This window comes from Papio anubis, chromosome 4, assembly GCF_008728515.1.
Source record: "Papio anubis isolate 15944 chromosome 4, Panubis1.0, whole genome shotgun sequence".
NCBI lineage: Eukaryota > Metazoa > Chordata > Mammalia > Primates > Cercopithecidae > Papio > Papio anubis.
In genome coordinates, this window is record NC_044979.1 from 169,390,542 (window position 1) to 169,415,521 (window position 24,980).

Genomic DNA, 24,980 nt, shown 5'->3' on the forward strand with positions numbered 1-24,980 from the left:
CCACCTGTTAGGGCTGAACTGTGTCCCTCAGATTCACACGGTGAAGCCCTAACTCCCAGGACATCAGAATATGACTTCATTTGGAGATAGATTATTTGAAGAGGTGATGAAGTGAATACGAGGCTGTTAGGGTCTGATGGGTGCTCTTAATAACGGGGAAATGTGGACACACAGACGCTGGAGATTTGCATGCACAGAGGAAAGACCCTGCCAAAGAGAGGCCTCAGGAGGAACCAGCCCTGTTGTCACCTTGATCTTGGACTTTGTATCTTTAGAACCATGAGAAAAATACATGTTGTTTAAGCTGCTGGGTCTGTGGTTCTTTGTTACGGCCGCCTGAGCAAACTAACGCACCAGCGCACCAGCGAGGAGGAAGAGGTCTCCAGGGAAGAGCCTGAGCTCTAGGGTCAGACTCCCTCTGCCATTTATCAACTGACTTACCCTCCCTGTGCCTCAGTTTCCTTGTCTGTTCAGTGGGGAATAACAACAGTATAGCTACCACATAGGATTCCTAGTGAGGATTCCATGAGTTCGCACATGTGCAGCACCCGGCATTGTGAGCTCCGAGTGGCATTCCATGTTAACGCCCAGAACTCGCCATCTCACGGAGCTTGCTTCCCTGCCCGCCAAGGCTCCACGCCCCCAACTCCGACTTCTGTTTACTCCCATTCTTCCTCCATTTGAATCCCTAACCACTGCCTGCAGCACCCCCAACAGCGATATTAGCCTGCTGAAGTCCAACTCAAATTCCTTCTCCCCTGCTAAATATTTTCAAATCCTGCTCATCAAAACAACAGGCCCCCTTGAATAAGACGTAGTATTTGGCCGGGCGCGTTGGCTCATACCTGTAATCCCAGCACTTTGGGAGGCCAAGGCAGGCGGATCACCTGAGGTCAGGAGTTTGAGACCAGCCCAGCCAACATGGTGAAACCCCGTCTCTACTAAAAATACAAAAATTAGCCAGGCGTGGTGGCATGTGCTTGTGGTCCCAGCTACTCGGGAGGCTGAGGCAGGAGAATCACTTGAACTCAGGAGGTGGAGGTTGCAGTGAGCTGAGATTGCACCACTGCACTCCAGCCTGGGCAACAGAGCAAAACTTGTCTAAAAGACAAAAACAAAAAAAATCCTAGTATTTGGCCGGGCCCGGTGGCTCATGCCTGTAATCCCAACACTTTGGGAGGCCAAGGCAGATGGATCACTTGAGGCCAGGAGTTCGAGACCAGCCTGGCCAATATGGTGAAACCCCATCTCTACTACAAATACAAGTATTAGCTGGGCATGGTGGCACATGCCTGTAATCCCAGCTACTCGGGTGACTGAGACATGAGAATTGCTTGATCCTGGGAGGTGGAAGCTGCAGTGAGCCAAGATTGCACCACTGCACTCTAGCCTGGGCAACAGAGCAAGACTGTGTCTCAAAAAAAGAAAAAAAAAAAAGACCTAATATTTGATAGCACAACAGAGGAACTACAATAGTAATTTAATTGTACATTTAAAAATAACTAAAACAGTGTAATTGGATTGTTTGTAACACAGAGGATAAATGCTTGAGGGGACGGATACCCCATTCTTACGATGTGATTATTACACATTGCATTCCTGAACCAAAATAGCTCATGTGCCCCATAGATATATATACCTACAATGTACCCACGAAAGTTAAAAATACAAATAAAACAAAAGCCAACAGCCTCCTCCTTCATATTCCAATCAAAATGCATTTGTACTTTCATTATAACACTCCAGTCTGCCTTTGTACCAAAGAAACTTATTAACAGGAGCTACTCATACTACAGGAGAGGACACAATGAGAGCAGGAAGTCAGGAAGAAGGAAAACCCGGGGTGGGACATGAAAGGGGCCTGGAATGAGCTGAAGCATGCCTACCATGGAGGATGGAGAGCCGTGCCAGGAATTCCAGCACCCATTATAAAGCTATGAATGATACGCCCTTTCACTCTCTGAAATGTGCATATTTATGGAAAATTAAGAGATGATTTATCCCTAAGAAGAATTTGATCTTCACCACTTCTCAGCAGTCATTAAACTGCCTGGTAACCCCTGTGGACTGGATTCCCCTCCTCTGGAGAAAACAAAGCTTATTTGGAGTTACGTTGGCACTTTAAGCATCTGGGCTACATCTGAGTGGAAGCCTCCCGAGGACCCAGCTACATGGGGCAAGGGGGATCCCCAGGACAGGCTGGGGTGGATGCTTGAGCTCTGCTGGACCCACGAGGGTCTCTGGTGCCATCGGCGGCCTTCCTTCCCCCTCACCTCTGTGCCCATCGGCTTCTCCAGACCCCCATAAAAATCACATCTTGAGGATTTGCAACTCCGAGGTCTCAAGGACTGATAACCACTTGGCGTGATACCCTGTGCGAAGTGCCTGCAACTCAGCAAGGATCCGAGTTGGCCCAGGACGCCCAGGTCTAGCAACCAGCAGGCTCCCAGAGGACAAGGACCCGGCCTGCATCCTTCTCACCGAACCCCAGGGCCCAGCGCGGATGCTGCTGCCCAGCAGGACACGACTTCACAGCTTGGAGAACACTGGGATTTCAGACATCAGCTGCAGGGTAAATGGACATAGTGTTTGGCCAGAGAACTTTCTTCACGTCACATCCACGTGGTTTCATCTGCTTTTCCTACACGACAGGCCACCCCACACCTGCCAGGAGAGGCCCAGGGTGTTGAAGGGAGTGCAGTTAGATTAATTTGCCCGGGAGAAGCCAGTGCAGCCCTGGGGTGCATGGGCTCACCTGGCAGGAGAGACTCGTGCCATGGGGAGAAGCCTGCAGTATAGACAGGACCTCCAGGAGCCCAAGTAGCATAGATCCTGCTGATCCAGGGCCATTTAGCTGGAGGATTTGGGCTGAACGTCCCCAGAGACGTTGGTGGATCCTTTCCCTTAAAGATGACAGCCATCGCCCGGGCTTGCTTATTGCTGTCTCTCCAGATCTTTCCACATGTTGTTTCCGAACTCTTGTTCTGGCATCACAATCCCCATCACCCTGTCATCTGGCCCTTCCCCCCTTTCCACCTTACCTCTTGCAGTGTCTCCGTGTTGACCTGGGTGAAGGCTTGCTCCTGCTGGTGCCATACCCCCCAGTACATGGTCTTGACCTCCCCAGCCATATGGAGACCCAGCCTCAGGAGGGCCCTCGAGGAAGCCTCCCCTCAGCACAAGGAGTTGCTCCTTTCTGAGGTCCTACTGTCTCCACCATCAGCACAGCACACGGGCTTTTTTTTTTTTTTTTTTTTTTTTTTCAGATGGAATCTTGCTCTGTCACCCAGGCTGGAGTGCAGTGGTGCAATCTCAGCTCACTGCAACCTCTGCCTCCTGGATTCAAGCGATTCTCCTGCCTCAGCCTCCCAAGTAGCTGGGATTACAGGTGCCTGCCACTATGCCCAGCTACTTTTTGTATTTTTAGTAGAGACGAAGTCTCACCATGTTGGCCAGGCTGGTCTTGAACACCTGAACTCATGTGATCCACCTGCCTCGGCCTCCCAAAGTGCTGGGATTACAGGCATGAGCCACAGCACCCAGCCTGGGCTCTTCTTTTAATGCTTGCTATTTTAATTTCTTTTTTTTTTTCTTGTTTCTTTTCTTTTTTCTTTTTTCTTTTTTTCTTTTTCTTTTGAGACAGGTGCTTGCTCTGTTGCCCAGGCTGGCGTGCAGTGGCGTGATCATATCTCACTGCAGTCTCCATCTCCTGGGCTCAGGTAATCCTCCTGCCTCAGCCTCCCATGTATCTGGGACTACAGGCATGTATCACTATGCATGGCTAATTTTTTTTTTAAATTATTATTATACTTTAAGTTCTAGGGTACATGTGTGCAACGTGCAGGTTTTTTACATATGTATACATGTGCCATGTTGGTTTGCTGCATGCATTAACTCGTCATTTACATTAGGTATATCTCCTAATGCTATCCCTCCAGACACCCCCCACCCCACAACAGGCCTCGGTGTGTGATGTTCCCCACCCTGTGTCCAAGTGATCTCATTGTTCAAATCCCACCTATGAGTGAGAACATGCGGTGTTTGGTTTTCTGTCCTTGCGATAGTTTGCTCAGAATGATGGTTTCCAGCTTCATCCATGTCCCTACAGAGGACATGAACTCATCCTTTTTTATGGCTGCATAGTATTCCATGGTGTATATGTGCCACATGTTTATTGCAGCACTATTCACAATAGCAAAGACTTGGAACCAACCCAAATGTCCATCAATGATAGACTGGATTAAGAACATGCATGGCTAATTTTTAAATTTTTTGTAGATATGAGGGTCTCACTATGTTGCCCAGGCTGGTCATGAACTCCTGGGCTCAAGCAATCCACCCGCCTCTGCCTTCCAAAGTACTGGGATTACAGGCATAAGCCACCAAGCCCAGCTGCTTGCTATTAATATTTTAAATTTAATGTTCTTGTTGTGTCTCTCCCAAGACCGTGAGTTTGCCTGAGGACAAGGACAGTATCTTGCTTATTTCTGCATCTCTTGGACTTCAGAGGAACTTAATAAATATTTATGGACCAGCTTATTGTATATTTTGGCCCCTTTCATACAGGAACAAGGTCTGTTTATTTGCTTTGCTCAATGGGCAACTGGCTGCGGGGGCTGGCTTCATTTTCAAAATTCTGCTTCTCGTTGGGAAAGGTAGAATAATTGGAGGTGTGGAGATGGGTGAGGTGCACTTTTTACCCTGAATGCTCTGTAGCCCTTGAAATTTTAATAATCAGCGTGTGTTTGTGTATTACTTTTATAATAAAACAAGTTCTTGAAATGATGCTGTTCATACGAATATCAGTTGAGGGAAGCAAGATGACCTTTTACTGGTAAGGTTTTTTTCCATGATTTCCTCCAGGGCCTAGACTCAAAAAATCCTTCCAGAAGGCCATCACGTCTCTCTCCATTTCGTAAATGTGTCTAACTAGACAACATTCTAAGGGACGGCACATAGATTAGGAATTTTATGTGGGCTGTAATGGGGGATCATTTGTAACCGCCTGGAGTCATTTGCAATATTATTTCAGCTGCGTGTGGACTTCAGTTAGTTTTGAGAATCCCTCCGTCACACCAAGATGTTCATGGAAAACCATTTGATGTATTTTCTCCTCTCATTTTTCCCTGGGAAAGGGGGCGAGAAACCATGTTTATCCTAGGACCCAAAGGAGGGAAGGGCCACATCCCTCCACCCCTAAAGAAAACGCTTTTATTTGAAATGTCTTTTCCATTTACCCTACTTTGAATAATGGAGTTTTTAAACTCGTTTGTTTTTCTAAATATGAAATTTTCAAAGGAAGGATATTTTTGAGTTCAAAGTGCCTATTTCAAATCTTTAATGGTTCTCTTGGTCTGGCATTCACCAGCAGGTTTTGAAACAGCCTCCCGTGGGTCAATCCGATGGGTAAAAAGACAATTCCAAGCCAACATCGTTGGCACATAATGAAGACTCTCCCCACAAAACCTTTGCTTTTCATTGTGTTCTGCAGAGGCCATCAGGACCATCCCCCTGTCTCCAGGCAGGGTGGTAGGTGGACCTGCGAGAGGTGGAATTTGGTGGGGGCAAGCAGCCCAGACTTGCCCTGAGCCTCCCCTGACCTCCAAGCTCCATCAACTCTGACTTGGGCCTTGCAAAGTGTTTGGACCACAGGCCAACGCTACCTGGAGCAGGAGGCCACGCAGCAGCCCTCCACCTTGTCCCCAACTGGCCCCAGGCTCCTAGTATTCTTGGACAAATGGCCCGAATTTACCCTGAGCCTTCGGCTGTTGCTCTGGCTCTGAGCTTCTTCGCAACCTGCGCCGTGTAAAACTTGAAGACTCAGAAGAACTTCTGAAATCCAAAGCAAGTCAGGACTTTTCCTCAAAGGTCCTTCTTTCCAATTCCACGTCGTTCTATGCGTGTCTGCTGGCCCCTCGCACCTCCGTGCTGCAGACTGGAACTCTGGTCAGGTTGTCAGTTTCAAGTTACGCCAGTGTTTCTCCACAGGGTGCTCCTCGACTGGCATTTGGGGTGGGCAGTTCTGTGTCCTGTGTGGTGTGCGTCATTTAGCAGCCCTGGCCAGCCTGGCAGATTCCACCGTGACAACCAAGAGCACACTCTCAGCCCTGGCGCTGGAGTGGGGTGCAGTGCAACCTCAGCCTTTGGGGAGTGGGGACAGTACTGACCTCAGCATGGTGGGGAGCAGTACCACCTTCAGCAGAGGGCGGGGCAGTACCACCCCCTGTTGAGGACCACCAGACCCCCAGGTTCTTAGCTATACCCTGGAGGGCAGGAGCCTCTCCTCTTCCGTCCTGGATCCCCAGCACCCAGAGTGGTTAGTCGCAGCCTCATAGTAGGACATCAGTAAATAGTTGCCCAGTGAATGAATAAGATCTATGAACAGTCTTCAAAAGGGCCTGTGAACCCGATAAAAGTGTGCCCTAAATGTATTCGCTGCAGCAAGAAACCATAACATCCCTCAGATTCTCCAAGGCAACGGTGGGACATCCTCAAAGGGACATTCAGAAAACTGGCCCAGCCAGCGGCCACCACTGGCCTGATGTTTCTGTGGCTGCAAACGTCACTGCACCGTGTGTGTGCGGTGACTTTTAGAGCTACCACTCTGCGCCAATATTCTAATCTCCCTGCAGAAGGGAACGTCCTGAACGCACCAGGGACTCTGCTTCCGTGAGAGGACATCGGGTGCCTAACGCAGGGGCTGCATTCAGCCCTTTAACAAGAAATGACCTGAGGCCTGGGCCCTTTCACTCCCTTACGGGAGAGTGGGGGGAAAAAGGGTAGGAACAAGATATATTTCCCCCAGACTCGAGTGTCTCTTGGGTGACCTTCCCAGTAAAAGTCAAAGAACTCGGAGACATCACTTAGCTTCCTGCAAACCTGAGCTCACACAGCAGCTCGGCTGAACGGAATCAGGGAGCCCCGTGGCCTGCCTCCTTCCTGAGACTGCATTGTTGGCGCAGCTGTTTTAATAAAAGACAGTCTACGCCCTGAGGCAGGAAGAACTGTTGGGCCAAACCTGTGGCTGAGCAGACGGCCCAAGTTCAGACGCACCTGCAGACCTGTGCAAAGGTGCGAGCTCACCTCGCAGTCCTGCGGAATTCTGCTTGACCTCGGGGCAGGGGACTCCGAGTGAGGTCAGGGTGTTGATGTAGGGATGGCTCATTCCTGCCGCTTTCCCAGCATCCTCCTGCTGGTCCTGGGATGTTCCTGTCCCAGCAAGAGAAGCTACGGCATCCAGAAAGAACAATTGGCCAAGAGAAGGGACAAAACCAAGGGCTGGAAGCACCACAACCCGAGAGTTAACCTCTACAGCAGCAAAGCAATTGCCAAGAAATCTCTGGTATCATTTGCCCCAGAGGGATCATACGATTTGCAGAAGCTTTCAGCATATAGGCTAGATTAGTCATGACCTCAGATAACTCCCTCGAGGGAAGATGGAAACTCAAGGAACCCCTGCTAGTCCAGAGCAGGCTTCTCGAACATCAGTGCGCCTAAAACAAAATTCTCCGGAGAGCTTGTTACATCACAGATGCCCAGCCCCCAACTCCAGAGTCACTTCAGCAGGGGCATCTCTAGCGAGCGCCTGGGTGACGCTGATGCTGCCAGCCTGGGGACCACGCTTTGACAGCCACTGGTCCCCAGCAGGGGTTTTTGCACTGTGCTCCATTGCGCCCCCTTGAGGGGAACAGAGAGGATGGGAAGAACCAGTAAAGGGGATTCAGCCCGGACCCTCCCACCTGCATTCGGGACACCTCTGGGTCTGTCTTCCAAGTCTGGCTTCTGTGATTAAATAAAGAACCTCTGACAAAAAGGAGAGGTGGGTCCAGGCCTGCACATGGGATGCCCCCAAGAACCAAGCCTCCCTCCTGCTCATTCAGTGTGTCTGGGGCAGGAGGCTCAAACATTCAAACAAAAGCCCAGATAACGAGCTAAGTGAGCAGAGTCATGAGTTAGCCGCACTTCCAGTGCGGGCACCGTCTCAGGGCAGCGGAGTAGCCCTTCGCCCTTGGGCAGCCCTGGCCTCCGTGGTGGTCTCGTGCCAGGCTCTCTGCAGTGGGAGGGACTACCCTGTCTGTGGCAAGCTCGCCCCAGGGGCGAGGCAGCAGCCGTGTCCAGAAGAGTGTGCCCCGTGCTGTCGGGAGGCACCCTGCATCCGCCTGGTCCCCAGAACCATCAGAGCCTCAGCACAGCCACCTCACCCTCCACAAACCAACCTCGACAGAGATAACCCGTGGCCTCCTGGAGCTCGGGGACAGAGCACGGCCCCTGCAGCCCAAGTCTCAGGGTTCGGCTCTTGCCTTCACCACTTCCCAGCTGAGAGACCTGGGGCCGGTCAACCTGTGTAAACCTCAGTGTCCTCGTCTGTAAAATGGGGATAATTCTAGTATAATACTTGAGCATTAAATGCAGTTCACCGCCTGACATGGCGTGAGCCCTCAGGAGTTTTGGCCAGTCGTCACTGAGTGTTTTGTTTTCACATTATTTTCGTGTTTCTGATGAAGCAGGAGTGTGCCGCCCGTGTCAGTTTCTAGGGTGCCCTAACAAACCACCACAAACGGAGGGACTTAAAACAACAGGTATTGCCACACATTCCTGGAGGCCAGAAGTCTCAAATGAAGGTGTTGGCAGGTGCCAGCCTCACTCTGAAGGCTCGGGGTGTGTCTTGGTTTGGAGACACATCACTCCAGGTTCTGCCTGTCTGTCTCTGTGTCTTCTTCTCATAAGGATGCTGATCTTATAGGGTCAGGGCCCCACCCTGAGTATGACTTTGTCTTCATTTGATTATATATGAAAAGACTATTTCCAAATAAGGTAACAATCACAGGTATCGGGAGTAGGGCTTCCACATATTACTGGGGAGGACACACTTCAGCCCACGACCCTGCTGGACTGGAGCGGGGCCTCGGGGCCCAGCAGCCACAAGGATCTTCCGTGTGAAGTGTGGGCTTCCCGAGACTGTGCTAAATTCTCCCAAATGGTTGTGTTTTCCAGGGTGTTCAGACTTACATCTCTTGGATATGTTGACCCCAACTGAAAGAAAGCGACAAGGATACATCCACGAGCTCATTGTCACAGAGGAGAACTACGTGAACGACCTGCAGCTGGTCACAGAGGTAAGGGAGCTGGTGGGGCAGGGGGTGCGGCAAGGAGAGAGGAGGGAGGGAGTGGGGAGGGTTCTGCCAAGGAGGTCTGCATCCTGTTCTGAGCTCAAGACACTTTCTGATGTTTGGGGAGCATCCGGACGGCAAATGCTATAGGAGATTCTGACCATAGAGACAGTTTGTTGCTTATCTATGGCCAACATTGAGTCATGCCCATACAGGGACAGAGATCACTTAGCCAAGGTCTAGTGAGTCCCTGAGCAGTTGATGGATGAAGTCATGTGGACTGAGAGCTGGAGTCCGCGCTTTACTCAGAGTGGCTGCAGCTTAGCCACCAACCAGGGGATGCCATGGAGCCAGCCACGCTGCCCTCCTGGCCTGCAGTGTTGCATCTGGAAATGGGGGCCATCTAGCTGCTATCTCAAGTCATTCCTGCCACATATTACCCCGAGACAAACCTGTCACTGAGAATTCCTCCCAGGCCCCTACAAAACCCCCTGACCTGAGGTGATGCCTCCTCATCTTGTCAGTCCTCCCAGAAGGACCCTGGCCACCCCAGCCGGAACCATGGGGAGACGCAGAGCCAGGCGCTCCTGCTGCTCAGCAGGCCTTTTTCCCCACATCCATGGGAAGGTGCCATGTTAGGAGACAGGGATTTGCAGAGATGGACCTGCAGTTTGGAAAGTGCTGTGATAGTCTGGAAACCACCACCACCACCACACCAAATGGGTGTGAAACCATCTTGTCTGATAGTCTTCACATCCAGGAAAGACACAGCAGGGCCGGCCGCTGTTGGTGGAGTACAGGGTGAGTTGCTGGCCGCAGGACCACCGTTAACACTTAGGAAGCATTGATGCAAATTCAAAAAGGTACCCTTTTCTCAAGGTGTTTGACTGTTATTAAATATACAGTTCAGGATGTCCAGGGTGCAAGTGTCACCCGTTAGATACGGCTCCTTTGTGCACTCTGCAAAACGCACCACCGTATGTGGCTGCCCTGGCACATGCCAGGTTCAACGCCGGCTTAAGGACTCCTGTGGAATAGGGCTCCCAGGGAGCAGCCGCAGCCCAGCCGAGTTTATGTCGAAGATGGGCTGTCCCCCTCCCTAAAGAGCCTTCCGAAGTGCCTCCTGCCTCCCGTGGGAGAAAATGACCTCCTTGCAGGCGGGGGCTCTACCACACGGGGTTCCACTGAGATCTGTGATTTACTACGAGTTGCCCAACCACACAGAGCGTGGAGGGGGCTCACTTATTTTCCAGAGCCCAAGAGAAGGGCGGCACCCACCCCTTGTAGTGGGCCTGCAAGTACTGGGTCTGTCCAGGGTCAGCCCAGGAGGCTGAGGACGCAGCAATGGAGTCAGTCACCGAGGTGGCCACTGGCTTATTAGAGGACCTGCCGCCTGGGCTGCTCCTCTCAGAATGCCCTCGGCTTACCTGTGCAGATGAAGGGACTGCCCATAACCACTGGCATCTTTAAGCCCTGCTTTTCACACCGGCCCACCCCCTCCCAGTGGGCAGGTGAGACTGCCTAGCCTGAGTGCATGACTTGGTACCGGCCTCCCTGCTTGTCTGGTGGAGTTAAGACCTGTCTCCTGGAGATTTGAGCTGGCCTCCTTCCCCTGTAAAACAGTGCAGGCCCTGCTGGGGCCCCCCTCCAGCCTCCAGGGCAGAGGAGGGGCTCTCTGCTTCAGAAACTGCAGGAAAGCGGGCGTTCACCTCTGGGCCTCTCAGCCAAGGCACAGACACCTGAGCCCTCTCCCTGCTCTCAGCGGATCGGTGTGTGCGTGTGTGAGTTTTAAGCTAACTGCTTTCTGAACTGCTTCGTTTTCTGCATCTGTAGATCTTTCAAAAACCCCTGATGGAGTCTGAGCTGCTGACAGAGAAAGAGGTTGCTATGATTTTTGTGAACTGGAAGGAGCTGATTATGTGTAATATCAAACTACTGAAGTAAGCCTCTCCTCTAATCCCCAGCCTGGCTTCGCCTCCTCGGCTCTCACGCACTAGCACCTCTGTGGGTCTGTGTGTCCTTCCTGCATGCTGCCCTGTGTTTCTTTCTGGCTTTTTTTTTTTTTTTGCTCATTGCCACTCACAAGCACCATCACCCTTTTGTGCCTTCATGCTTTCTGGAAACGCACTCCGAATCTCTCATTGCGAGAGTAGGTCGCCTGGGCACCCCAGAGCCTGCTGTTGGGTGAATGACTGCGGTGGTGAATTTCCAGGGCTAGGACGAGGCTGGCTCCTGATGGCGCTGGCTCCATCCTGGGGCGGGGGGCTGCCCGCTCCACGCTTTCCCTCAGACGCGGGATCCCATGGGGGATTATTGGTCTTTTGAGGCATTCTTGGCCCTGCAGATGGAAAAGTGTGGAACTGTTCACTGCCTGACGCCAGCAGTTCCTCAGGATCACTCCGGGAAGCTGGCCCAAGGCTGCTTGTATTTTCTTCCAACTTTAGTTTACAGAGGCAGCTCCAGGGCCAGGAGTCAAGAGACCTGGGTTTAGATTCTGACTTACTCACTGCCTTTCCTTTTTGAGCCTTAGTTTCCCCATCTGTAAAATGAAGGGGTTGGATTCGATCATCACAAACGTCTCTTCCAATTCTTAGGGAAAAAAAGTCAAAACCCAAAATCTGTATCCACCACGCTCTCACTGTAACATCACTTGCTAGAACAGAGAGTAAGTCACAGCCTCCAGGACGCGTGATACTCCCTGCTGGGAGGAAGGGCCACCCACTTCCTGGGCCCGAGGATCGAGGGTAGGCTCCCAGAACCTTGCGTCCATTCCTGATCTTCATCTGTGTCCTTAAGAAGCCACCGTTTCCTAAACGTGGTCTCTGCATTGTTCTTATAAAGTAATTTCAGGTCCCCGCTTTCCTGAGCGTGTGTTTGGGAGTGGATGAAAGGATGGAGAGGAGGTGTGGAGAGGTGGACACAAAGAAACATATATAATGTCTGCTGGTTGGTGCTGTAGAAGACGAATAATCCAAGGTGACATCAGGCAGGCTTGTAGAGAAGGTCTGGACTTCACTGGCCCCCACGCCGATGCTGTGGAAACCTTTCAAACTTCGGTCTGGTGTCAGTTTCGAACTTAGGTCTGGCGTCAGACCCCTGGGCTCACATCCGCTATTGCCTCTGGCTGTGTGTCGTCCGGCAGGCCACTTTGGTCCCTGGGCCTCAGTATTCTCATTTACATAGATGATAGCTGGGCACGGTGGCTCACACCTGTAATCCCAGGGAGGCCGAGATGGGTGGATCACTTGAAGTCAGGAGTTTGAGACCAGCATTGGCAACATGGTGCAACCCCATCTGTACTAAAAATACAAAAATTAGCTGGGTGTGGTTGCGGGCGCCTGTAATCCCAGCTACTAGGGAGGCTGAGGCAGAAGAATCACTTGAACCCGGGAGGCGGAGGTTGCAGTGATCCAAGATCGCACCACTGCACTCCAGCCTGGGCCACGGGGTGAAACCCTGTCTCATAAAAAGAAAAAAAGAAAAGAAAATATACCTGTAAGTTAAAACCTTTTTCCTTGGGCAGCTATCAGTAGGGGCTGGGGGAGGCGGGAGAGGCGTCTGAGGTTCCCAAGCAGCCCTTAGAGAGGGCTTCCCACGCTTCAGGGTTGGCCTGAGGGAAACTGGTGTTGGCCTCAGTTCCCAATACCTCTCTGTTGTCTTTTAAGTCCTGTCTGGGAAGAAGCAGCCTCTTTCTTGAGCCGTGCGGGGTCCAGGCCTGCGTGCTTCTTCCTCCTGTCGGCTCTGACTTGCTCCACAGCGATGGAGGTGGGAACTGACAGCCCTGTTACAGCTGAAGCAGCGAAGCTCAGAGAGGCTGAGTGACTTCCCTAAAGTCACACAGCAGGGTGGCTGCTCTGTGGATGATGCCTAGGTCCCAGAATAGAGACTCTGCCCAGTCCTGCCCCCGTGGAAAAAAACTTGGACCCAGAAGTCAGACATCCCAAGTTTTTGTCTGGGCTCCAGCCCCTCATAACTTGTTTTGGGCATTAAGATGGCAGTCATGGTGCTTGTCCTGCCTACCACGCAGGGTCATTCTGAGAGCAAGGGATCGGGTGTCCCAGGGGCACGCCGTCGATCGGGGCGCTGATGTGTACGGGGCTGCCGGCTCCCCTCCACCCCAAGGTTCTCTATCCCCGTTCCTCTGATTCCTGGATTAGCTAGTTTAGACTAACTGGCTCATGTCTTCATCCTCCAGATAAAATCTTGCGTTTAACTGGAGCTTTCTGGGGACCTGATTTCTTTTTCTTCTTTTCTACATTTTACTAGAAACAATCTCAAACATACAGAAAATTTGAAAGAATTGTAGAGTGAACATCCACATCATAAACTGGACAATGAACTTTGTGCTGTATTTGCGTGGCTGCACAGACATAATGTCTTCATGCCGAGGAATAACTGTGATGAGGGGAGATCGAGGCTCCTGGCAGCCGAGAGAGGGAGGCATTTGAGGATAAGGAGAAGTTAAGGCAGCAATCCCTGGACTGCGACCAGTGAGCAGCCATATATCTGCTACTCCTGATCCTACACGCCTTGTATTTGGGGTGGGGCAGGGGGCATGGCAGTTGTCAAACGAGTCAACAATAAATAAATAATGTGAAAATAAAAAGGGCTAACTGGGACACATGGACTTGCTACTAGTGATGCTTCACTGAGGGTTACAGCGAAAGGCTGGCGCTCTCGCAAGGAAGCTGAGACCTCAGACATGTGCCTTTCATAGACAAGGTAGGATACACAGGTCTAGAACCTTTTTATATCCAGAGTCTGGAGCAGGGCCCTCAGGACAGCTGTCAGAAATGATAGCAGAAGGGCCGGGCATGGTGGCTAATGCCTGTCTGTAATCCCACACTTTGGGAGGCTGAGGCAGGCAGATCACTGGAGGTCAGGAGTTCGAGACCAGCCTGGCCAACATGGCGAAACCTCATCTCTACTTAAAAAAAAAAAAAAAAAAAGCTGGGCGTGGTGGCACATGCCTATAACACAAACTACTCAGAAATCTGAGGCAGGAGAATTGCTCGAACCTGGGGAGGGAGCAGAGGTTGCAGTAAACCAAGATTGCGCCACTGCACTCCAGCCTGGGCAACAGAGTGAGACTGTGTCACACACGCACACACAAAAAGAAATGATAGCAGAAGGGAAGCAGAAGTGAGGTGGGGTGACCAGCCCAGGTTTGGGGAACTGGTTTTTATCAAGAGCCTTTCCTGTCCCCTTGATGGAAGAAGAAAAAAGAAAAGAAAAGAGAAAAAAAAAAAACTAGTCTCAAAAAAGTGTTTTTCTTAAATATTTGACTCATCTTCCTTTTAACTTAAGAAGAATGGATTCCATTTTATCTTGTTTAAGCAGAAAATGGAGGAAAAATAGAAAATAAAAATCAGTTTGGGGTAAAGACAGATGGTGAGAAAGAAGAAAAGGATGTGGGGCTGGGAGAAGGAGAAGAGGGAAGGAGAGAGGGCATGGAGCGGATGGTGGGAAGTCCAGCAGGGTGAAAAGTACAGAGGCCGAGGCTGGGACCAGCAGGGAAAGGCCTGAGGGCGAGATGGCGGGAGCAGGGCAGCCGCATCTGGGAAGATGAGCAGGTGCCCAGAGCAGCTTGGAGGCGGTCGTGGCAGGAGGTGGGTCAGGGCCTCTGAGGCTGTGGTTCCAACCATGGGCTCCGGAGTCAGACCTGGGTTCCAGGGTTACCTCTGTCACCTATTAGCTCTGTGACTTTAGTCAAGTCACTCAATTTCTGTGTGCCTCAGTTTCCCCAATAGGAAATGGGGATAATAATATATGTAAAACTGTGTTTGACACATAGGAAGCATTAATAAATGCTAACTTCATGACTGTCCACTTGGGCTGCAGACTTCAGAGGGTTAGGGACACTTGTGTTCAGCAAACATTGAGCGCTCTTTGAATCGTTCGTTAGCCAGTCAACTGCCTTTTGTAGTTCAAGCCCTCTCATCTGTAAACCTTTCTAGGAGACTGCCAATCAGCTCACCACAAGCAGCGCCAGTGGCCCCTCTCAGGGCTGTGGCTGCAGCAGCTGAGTCACGTGATCCCTGGGCCTGGTAACACCCTGCAGTCCTCATAAGTCTTTGCCTATACAGTAGACCATCCTGGATGAAGACCCAAGACTGAATCTAATAGGTGCCTAGTCCATAGTAAATCAGGCCTAATTTTAGGGCTGTCTGCTGGTTGGGTAACTCCAGTCTACAAGTGTGGGTCTGCAGAACCCAGGAACTAAGTCCTCAAGACAATCACTGTCTGCAGATGATCTTTCTTCTTTTTCTTTTTTTCTTGTCTCCTTCATCCTTTAAGAAAACATAGGCCAGGGGCTGGGCACAGTGGCTCATGCCTATAATCCCAGCACTTTGGGAGGCCAAGGTGGGCAGATTGTTTGAGGTCAGGAGTTCGAGACCAGCCTGGCCAACATGGCGAAACCCCGTCTCTACTAAAAATATAAAAATTAGCCGGGTGTGGTGGCGGGTGCCTGTAGTCCCAGCCACTCAGGAGGCTGAGGCGGAGGTTGCAGTGAGCTGGGATTGTACCACTGCACTCCAGCCTGGGCTACAGAGTGAGACGCTGTCTCAAACAAAACAGGAGAAGAAAAGGGTGAAAGTACTTTTTATTCTCTTGTTAAAAAAAACTACTCCTCATAGGAAAATGATGGAATGATGGAATTTCTTCCTGTTTACATTCCTGGCAAGTTTGTAACATGGCTATTCAGGGCTCTCATTCCCCCAAATTATTGGTGACATCACCCTTGAGCACATTTCTGCACGTTGCGGTATTTCACACCAACCTCTCAATGGGACAGTGGCCTTTGGGCCATCCTGAGGACACCAAGCTGCCACTGCTCCCCACACCCCAGGCAGCCAGTGCTGATCTCCCCCTGAGGGCATCCACTTCAGGTGGAATCGCTGACTGCTCACACCACATCATTTATGGTCCCTAAGTTTGTCTCCTTGGCTTGCTGGGTCCAAGGGATTTTATTTTAGCTGAAAATGTGGGAGAAAGAAAAGAAAGTGAGCTGAAGTTTTTAAAGCCTAATATAAATATTGCAGAGCTTCCTTGGAATTCAGTAGCCCACCCCATACCTCAAAGGCTTCTCCAACATGACCATGAAAGCAGCCAAAGGCATTCAGTAGGGACATCCTCCCAGCCTTGTGTTAAAGTCTTAGGTTATACCATTTTGTTCCGTCTACCCATCCATCCACCCATGATCACTCACTAGGATAGCTGAACACACCCATGGCTTCAGGTTGTGGTCCTGCCTGTAGTACATTGCTGTCCTTACCGTGTATAAGCTCAGTGCCATGCCCTTCTTCCAGATGCTGCTGTTAAGGGTTCACATGTTGAAGCTGGGAGAACGGAAGCACTGTCCTAGTTACCATAGCTCTGAGCACTCACACTGCAGGCAGACCCCGGAACAAACACTGCCCAGTCCCATCAACACCTCTCCTGGATTCCAGGAGATACATGTTTTGGGTTCACTGGCCCATTATCATAGCAATAGACCTCTTTTCTGAACTCCTCTTAATTTAGTTAACTTAGCTCTAGCAATGAAGCAGCAAATCGCAGGGATAGTTCAAACAGTCATTTATGCCTGGCTTTTGCTGAATCTCATGGGGTTATTTTGCCAAGGCAGTTCTTTTGCCATCTTAATTATGTTCTTTTTAGTCCAAAAATCAACCTCCCCCATCCTCTGGCAATAGCAGCTTCCCTTGGGCAGAAGTGTCTCCTGGAAATAGGATCGGTGCTCAGGCCACATCAGCCTGGGGCTTTCACCACCGATAATCGGTGTAGTGAGGCATCAACACAGGGGACCCGTTTGAGTTGTTCAAGAAAAATCTCCGTATTTCTGCACAAGAAAAACAAATTGTAACAAACAGCCACTCTGCCAAAGAGAAGTGCCCTGGTGCCACCTCTCTGTAGCCCTAGACTCATTTCTTTCTCCATTCCTTGTCTCCCAAATAGATCCTTTAGTGGCCCTTGAGTCTGTGCCCCTCATACACATTCTGTTTCTGTGCAACCTAGAAGTGTGCCGTGGTGCTGTCAGACAGTGTGAAGGCGGGGGGCTCACCTCCTGTGTTTCCGTGCAGAGCGTTGAGAGTCCGTAAGAAGATGTCCGGGGAGAAGATGCCCGTGAAGATGATTGGTGACATCTTGAGCGCCCAGCTGCCGCACATGCAACCCTACATCCGCTTCTGCAGCCGCCAGCTCAACGGGGCTGCCCTGATCCAGCAGAAGACAGACGAGGCCCCAGACTTCAAGGAGTTCGTCAAAGTAAGGAGCCAGGCTGTGCAGAGACTGGGCCCCAGAGTGGCGATCTTTGGGCAGCTAGACGTGGGAGGGGCTAATTCAAAAGTCTGCAAGCGTGTTCCCTCTAGAGGCCAACAGGGCCTGGGGTCTTGGCTAAGCCTTAGGGGACTGGCACTCACTGGCAAGTATGGTTGTCACCAAAGGGGTGGGCTTGTAGAGGAGGGGCGAGCCCTGGGCTTGGAGACTTTGAAGTGTCTTCAAGGATCTGTTTTCCAGATGCTAGTGGTGTTATTTGGATGCCTGTTTAAATCTTTCATTTCATTTGCAAGGCCCAGGCAGGTCTCAGATTTCCTCTTGTGTTTAATCGCCACATCCTCAGTTCTTTGCCAGTCTCTGCCCCTCACTTGCAGAGGGAATGGCCAGGACTCCCAGTGGCCCCTTCATTCTTTTTGCAGTTGGTTCTGCTTGATGGCATCCAGCCCTAGGCAGCCCGTGGGAGTCAGTGTGGGATGCCAGGACCTCTTCCTTGGGGGTAGCAGGGGTCTGGAGAGTTGGGTGTCCACTGGGGGATGTTTGGGGAGGTAATGCGGATGCTGCTGGAAGACCTGCAGCTCTGGGACTTGGCCTTGGTCAGGGTGGGTCTCTGCTGGTCATGCTGGTCCATTCAAACAGCCCCCACCTCTCCTGGAGAAAAACAGGAGGAAAAGAATAAAATAGCTTCTATGAAACAGGTATCTTTTGATGGATAAACAGCAAAATAATAATAACAGGCATATCTTTGGATCTCATGCATTTTGGGGACAGGCCGTCCTCACCTGCCCTAGAGCGGTGCTTGTGGACTCACTGTGGTGAGGCATAAGCACGGCCTCTTCTTGGTCAGAGCCTTGTGTGAGCTGCTTGTTTCTGCCTCCTGTGGTGTTTCTCAGCCTAAACTTGCCAGCCAAGGCAGGGGGCACTCTGAGGTCATTCCAAGGGGAGGAAGATTGCTCAGAAGAAGGCCTTGGGTGGATGGAAACAAGAGAGCAGACGCTGAGCTGCTGGGCGCCATGGATCACCTGGGGTTTCAGCCAAGGGCTGGGCTCTTCCTGGGCCCGAGCAAGATGAGTTCATTGTTGGATGCACTTGAACTTCAGGGAAGTGCTGACACCAGTCCAGGGCAGGGGTCTCATTGTCCCTCCCCACCTCATCTCAGCGGGAGTGTGGCATGTGGTTGCCAGCTGCAAGGTGTTCCTGGAGTGATGGTGTCCACAGCTGGAGCAGGTCCCATTGCTGACAGTTATCAGGACTCCGGACTCCAGTCAATGCAGCTGCCTGTTTCTAAGGCATTTAACTGGACCACAGCCATTGACAGCTAAGGGGCCAGACCCTGAAACTGGAGTCTTGACATCTGGTGTCTCAGCTCCTCTCTCTCAGCCCTGCCTGGAGCTCCCAGAGGCACGTGCAGGCTCCACCCAAAACTAGACAATGAGATTTAGCCCTTCCAGCAGCCCTAGGGTGTGAGGGGAATTCTTCCTCTAACCGTATAGTCTTGTGACTCTTGTTCCTGGGAATGTTATAAAGTTTTTGCAGACATCCAGACAAAATATTCTCTGTAAAGCCGGAATCTCATCTCTGTGCATAAGGAACTATGCATGCCATGGAAGGTATGCTGAATCTGGAGTGCAGGGCTTAACCCTGCTGGCTGAGTCACGTCTGTGGGTCTCCATTCTCCATCTGGAAAGTGTGTCATCCTGGACAGGGTAACTAGTCAGGCCCTTCCAACCCCAGGTCTCTCAGTTGTCATCCAGATGAATGAGATAATGGGTGGAGAGTCCTCGCTGTCGTTAGTATTGATGTCACTAACTTTGGATTTTGCAAGTTTCTTAAGTACGTTTAAAAACATCTCTTATTTCAGAGATTGGCAATGGATCCTCGGTGTAAAGGGATGCCACTCTCTAGTTTTATACTGAAGCCTATGCAACGGGTAACAAGATACCCACTGATCATTAAAAATGTAAGTACCTGTCTTGCCTTTTCAAGCAGGGGAATGCTTTCTCTGCATTGGAGGGGGCTGGGGTCATGGACAAGTTTCCCAGCGAACACACCTGGTAGCTATTGTGTAGAAAGCACAAGACAATAAGGTGTCAGAGAGGTCTGCTTGGTAACTCAGAAAGAAAAGCTGGTTTATCATGCAAAGAGCTGGCCAGGCACGGTGGCCCACACCTGTAATCCCAGCACTTTGGGAGGCCGACGCGGGCAGATCGCTTGAGCCCAGGAGTTCAAGCCCAGCCTGGGCAGCATAATGAGACCCTATTTCTATTTTTTAAAAAATGAGAGCTAATACTGCACAGCCTTCAGATGTGTGACCAAGTGGCTTCTACCTTGTAAATCAGAAAATGAGAGCTTAGTCCTTGATTCTTTTTTTTTTTTTTTAATTTTTTTCTCTAGAAGAAAATAACATGGAATCATAGAAACAGTCTGTGGTCTGTGCCTTTCTCCCTTGATTCTTTCTTAAAGACAGGCCCAGTGCCTCTAGGCTTTGATTTTCTTAGCAGAAAAGAGAAAGAAACATAAAGCTACGATCTGTCTTCAGAAGGCCATTGTGAGACACTGTATTAGTCCATTCTCACACTGCTATAAAGGACTGCCCAAGACTGGGTAATTAATAAGGAAAGAGGTTTAATTGACTCAATTCCACATGGCTGGGGAGGCCTCAGGAAACTTACAATCATGGTGGAAGGGGAAGCAAACACATCCTTCTTCACGTGATGGCAGGAAGGAGAAGAATGGGAGCCCAGCAAAGGGGAAACCCCTTATAAAACCATCAGATCTTGTGAGAACTCACTCATTATCACGAGAACAGGATGGGGGAAGCCACCCCAGCGATTCAATTATCTCCACCTGGTCTCTCCCACAACATGTGGGAATTATGGGAACTATGATTCAAGATGAGATTTGGGTGGAGACACAACCAAACCATTATCAGACACTGTGTGTTGATATTAGATGATTGTTATTCTCCTGTCACTTTAAGAAAGCCAATACCAAAAGAAAAAAAAAGAACAAAATTAGGATTTCAGTGTCCCCAGCTGTAAAACGGATTTAGATGTCCTCTGAGCCTATGTTTGTAAAACCACACAGAGTATAGCTCCTGGAAAGAGGTTTTAGATCTGGTTCCTTTTCATGGAAAATGGTATTTAGACATTCAGATGTGGGCACTGGTGTGCTCATTGCTACTGGGGTGATTTTGCTTTGTGTTCCTCTCCGTGGCAGAGCTGGGAAATATATGAATGTCTTTTCATGCACACATATTTACATATGCAATGTATATGCACATATATTTATATTTATTTCTAGATCCATCTATCCATATATATTAGAACTCATGAATTCACACCAATACCTCCTATTCTAATCCAATACTGCAGAATTTATTCCAGCCTTTCCCCTTATGCATTTGTAACTCCCTACTCTGTGAAGAGCTTGGCTCTCATTATCCTCAATATGTTTCCTTATTTGCTCAGTCTTCTTACATGTGACAAATCTCCCTCCCACATAAGCCATCTCCTCAGTCCAGCCCCAGCTCAACTCCACAAAATACACTGTAGATCTTTGGCTGAGTTAAATAATTAGCTTTGAAATAAGCTTTCAACCTACTGTTTTCTCTCTTCCAATGCCACAGTTACTATTTAATTAGCTCAGTACTTCTCTTTTTTCTCCCAGTATTTAATTGCAAACTGAAGTTGAAAACAAGTTTTTAAAATAGGTGTTCTAGATCTAGCCAATGGGAGAAAAACTAAAACAAGAAAAGGACTGAACGACACAAATATTAAAAAGGGAAAAAAACCAAACTCATTATTTGCAGAAACACAATTGAAAATCTTCTAGAGCACCCAGAAGAATGAACTGAAAACCAGCTGAACTAAGAAGAGAACTGAAAACCGTGGTCAGCTATGAGATACGTATGAAATACACTAAAGTACTAAGGCTAAATAATTTTATGATACTGATGTGGAGAAATTCTTAGCATGGTCTCAAAGACAGAAACTTAAAGGATTTAGATCATAGCAACCTAAAAAATACCCAAACTTTCACCTGGGCATGGTGGCTCACGCCTGTAATCCCAGCATTTTGGGAGACTGAGATGGGTGGATCACTTGAGGTCAGGAGTTCAAGACTAGCCTGGCCAACAGGATGAGACCCTGTCTCTACTAAAAACACAGAAAAAATTAGCTTGGAGTGATGGCATGTCAGGTTTGAGTCCCAGCTGAGGTCTGAGGGGAGTGGGTGGATGTGGGTCAGGGAGCTGAAAGAACACTTGAGAGGCAGCAGGTAGATGGGACATGGCTTTATTCAGCAGCTCTTTCATACTGTCAGTGTTGCCCTTATATACATCACACACAATAGTGGCTTAGAGCCAGGTGATGAGCCTCCCATGTTATGGCTACATAGCTGTGATTATATAATGCATGGAATTGTGCACCTGCGCTCTAATCCTGCTGAGTCATGCAGGATGTTTACATCTGCCTATGCCTGCCTGGCTGCAGCACAGCCATGTTCCTTACATGATGCATACCTGTAATCCAAGCTGCTCAGGAGGCTGAGGCAGGAGAATATCTTGAACCTGGGAGGCAGAGGTTGCAGTGAACCAAGATTGCACCACAGCACTCCAGCCTGGGTGACAGAGTGGGACTCTGTCTCAAAAAATAAAAAAACAAAAAACAAAAAGCAAAAACCCAAATTTTATTCCAGGGAACAACCTATATGTTCATTAATAGGAATGGTTAAATAATTATGGTAGATCTGTACTATGAAAATATTTTAAAAGATACAGGGCAACTTCTACTCTATGTATTAGCATGGAAAGACACTGAGAAAACGCTGTTATGTGAAAAAGCAACACTAAACTCACTAAGCAATCCTACAGTATGATGCATTTTTCCAAAAGAGGGGAAAAACTTTACATGCAACTATTAAATATATAAAGGGCATCTAAAGGAGTGCCCTTCAGTCTCTTGGCAGTGGTTACCTCTGGGGTAGGAGAGTGAAGGAAATTTTTACATTTAATGTACATATTTCTGTAATGGTTGAATCTTGCATACCAAGAATGTGCTAATGTGTTATTTACATAAAATTTTTTCTTAAAAAGTTCTCACCACAAAATATAATGAGCAAAGTTTAAAGACAAATGACAGGCTGGGTATGGTGACATATGCCTGTAATCCCAGCACTTTGGGAGACCAAGGTGTGGGAGGATCGCTTGAGGACAGGAGTTCAAGACCAGCCTGGGAAACATAGTGAGACCCCCCATCTCTACAAAAATTTTTAAAAACTCAGCCAGGCACGGTGGCATGTATGTGTAGTCCTAGCTACTCCAGAGGCTGAGGCAGGAAGATCCTTGAGCCCAGGAGTTTGGGGCTGCAGTGAGTTGTGATCACATCACTGGGTGTGATAGAAAAAAACCCTGGGTGATAGAAAAAAAAAAAAAAGAAAATGAAAAGACAAATGACAGACATAAACTGGTTAAACATATTTTTAGCTGTACATACATAGGTACTAAAATATAAATATCTATAGCTATATCAAGTACCCTTAAAACAACCACAAATACTCTAATAGAAAAATAGGGAAAGGCCAGGCACGATGGCTCATGTCTGTAATCTCAGCACTCTGGGAGGCTGAGGCAGAAGGATTGCTTGAGCCCAGGAGTTGAAGACCAGTCTGGGCAACATGGTAAAGCCCTATCTATACAAAAATAAAAATAAAAAAATTAGCCAGGCATGGTGGCGTGTGTCAGGAGGCTGAGGTGGGAGAATCATTTGAGTCTGGAAGGTCAGGCTGCAGTGAACTATGATGGAGTCACTGCGCTCCAGCCTGGGTGATGGAGTGAAACTCTGTCTCAAAAAAAAAAAAAAAAAAAAAAAAAAAGGCTGGACATGGTGGCTCATGCCTGTAATCCCAGCACTTTGGGAGGCCAAGGCGGGCAGATCACAAGGTCAAGAGATCAAGACCATCCTGGCCAACATGGTGAAACCCCACGTCTACTAAAAATACAAAAATTAGCTGGGTATGGTGGTGCACACCTGTAGTCCCAGCTACTCGGGAGGCTGAGGCAGGAGAATTGCTTAAACCCGCAAGGTGAAAGTTGCTGTGAGCCGAGATCGCGCCACTGCACTCCAGCCTGGTGACAGAGCGAGACTCCATCTCAAAAAAAAAAAAAAAAAGGTAGAATATAGAACTGGGAGTTGCTGAGAGGCAGTAGGCAGTATAGAATAGCAGTGAAGAGCATATAGCCTGGAGCTAGTATGGCTGGGGTTTGAATCAGGGTACTTACCGCTGTGTGCTCTTGGGCAAGTTGGGCCTCAGTTTGGGCCTCAGTTTCTTGTCTGTAAAATAGGGACACTGATAGTACCTACTGCACAGTGATGTGAGAATTAACTGAGTTAATGTATGCAAAGTGGCTTATACTAGGCAGTATATAAATGTTAGTTTTATCATTGAGAACACTTATGTACTGAATGTACAAAAAGTTCAAACTCACAGGCAATAAAAGAAAATACATAACAAAACAAGAACATACTTTGATTTGGGCTTGCCAGATGGGCGTATATTGAAAAGATTGTAGGTCCTCAGTGTTGGCAGAGATCTGGGTGGAAGTTAAATTGATACAGCCTTTTTTGGAAGGCGATGTGTAGATCAAACTATAATTTCTCTTTGGCTCAGCAATTCCACCTCTAGGAATTTATTCTAAGGAAGTAATTTAAGAAATACTGAAAAGTTGGAAGCAACATGAAGTTTCATGGGAAGGTAGCTACTTAGATGCATTGTGCTCCATAATGTGCTCTATCATTATTGGGATCGGCCCCAATAATAATATATTATAAACCCTCAAAAATGATAATATATATGAAATGGACATGGAACTATAGTACAATGAACATTGTACTATAAAGCAATGTACAAAACAGTACAGTGTAAAATGGTAGTTTTTGTAAAATGGTAGTATGATGCAATTTTTATTTTTATATTTATTTATTTATTTTTGAGACAGAGTCTCACTCTGTCACCCAGTCTGGAGTGCAGTGGCACGATCTCAACTCATTGCAGTGTCCCCCTCTTGGGTTCAAGCAATTCTCCTGCCTCACCCTCCTGAGTAGCTGAAACTACAGGCATGTACAGTCATGCCCGGCTAAGTTTTGTGTTTTTAGTAGAGACGGGGTTTCACCATGTTGGCCAGGCTGGTCTCAAACTCCTGACTTCAAGTGATCATCCTGCCTCGGCCTCCCAAAGCAATTTTTATTCTTGAAATAATGGAGAGATTATTGGTGATTTTTAGGTTCTTTATAACTTTTTGAATTTTCTAAATTTTGTACATTGCACAATATTAATTTTATAATTAGAAAAATTGATAAACCTGTTTGAATTTTGAAACTAAACAAAACAAATGAATTTACTCAAGCCAGCTGGGTGGGTTCCTAGCCTGTAGTAGTGGTTCTCAGACTTGGCTGCATTTTAGAACATCTGGAAACCTCTAGAAAACCCCGAAGCCTGAGTTTCACCCTCAGGGATTTCGATTTAGTCACGGATGAGGCCTCAGATTTTCCAAAAGGATTCTAATGTACAGTCAGGATTGGCCCAGAGGTTGTGGTT

General features: G+C 48.7%; 1 protein-coding gene across 7 annotated transcripts in view; it reads left to right on the forward strand.

Annotated features, from left to right (window-relative positions):
* The window catches only part of ITSN1 (intersectin 1), a 243,923-nt gene that overhangs the window by 201,352 nt on the left and 17,591 nt on the right, over positions 1-24,980 (forward strand). For all 7 annotated transcript variants that reach the window (XM_009202312.4, XM_009202315.4, XM_009202320.4 and 4 more), the window contains 4 exon segments: positions 8,995-9,116; positions 10,944-11,050; positions 17,192-17,375; positions 19,246-19,344. In XM_009202312.4, the coding sequence (XP_009200576.1) occupies positions 8,995-9,116; positions 10,944-11,050; positions 17,192-17,375; positions 19,246-19,344 (512 nt within the window).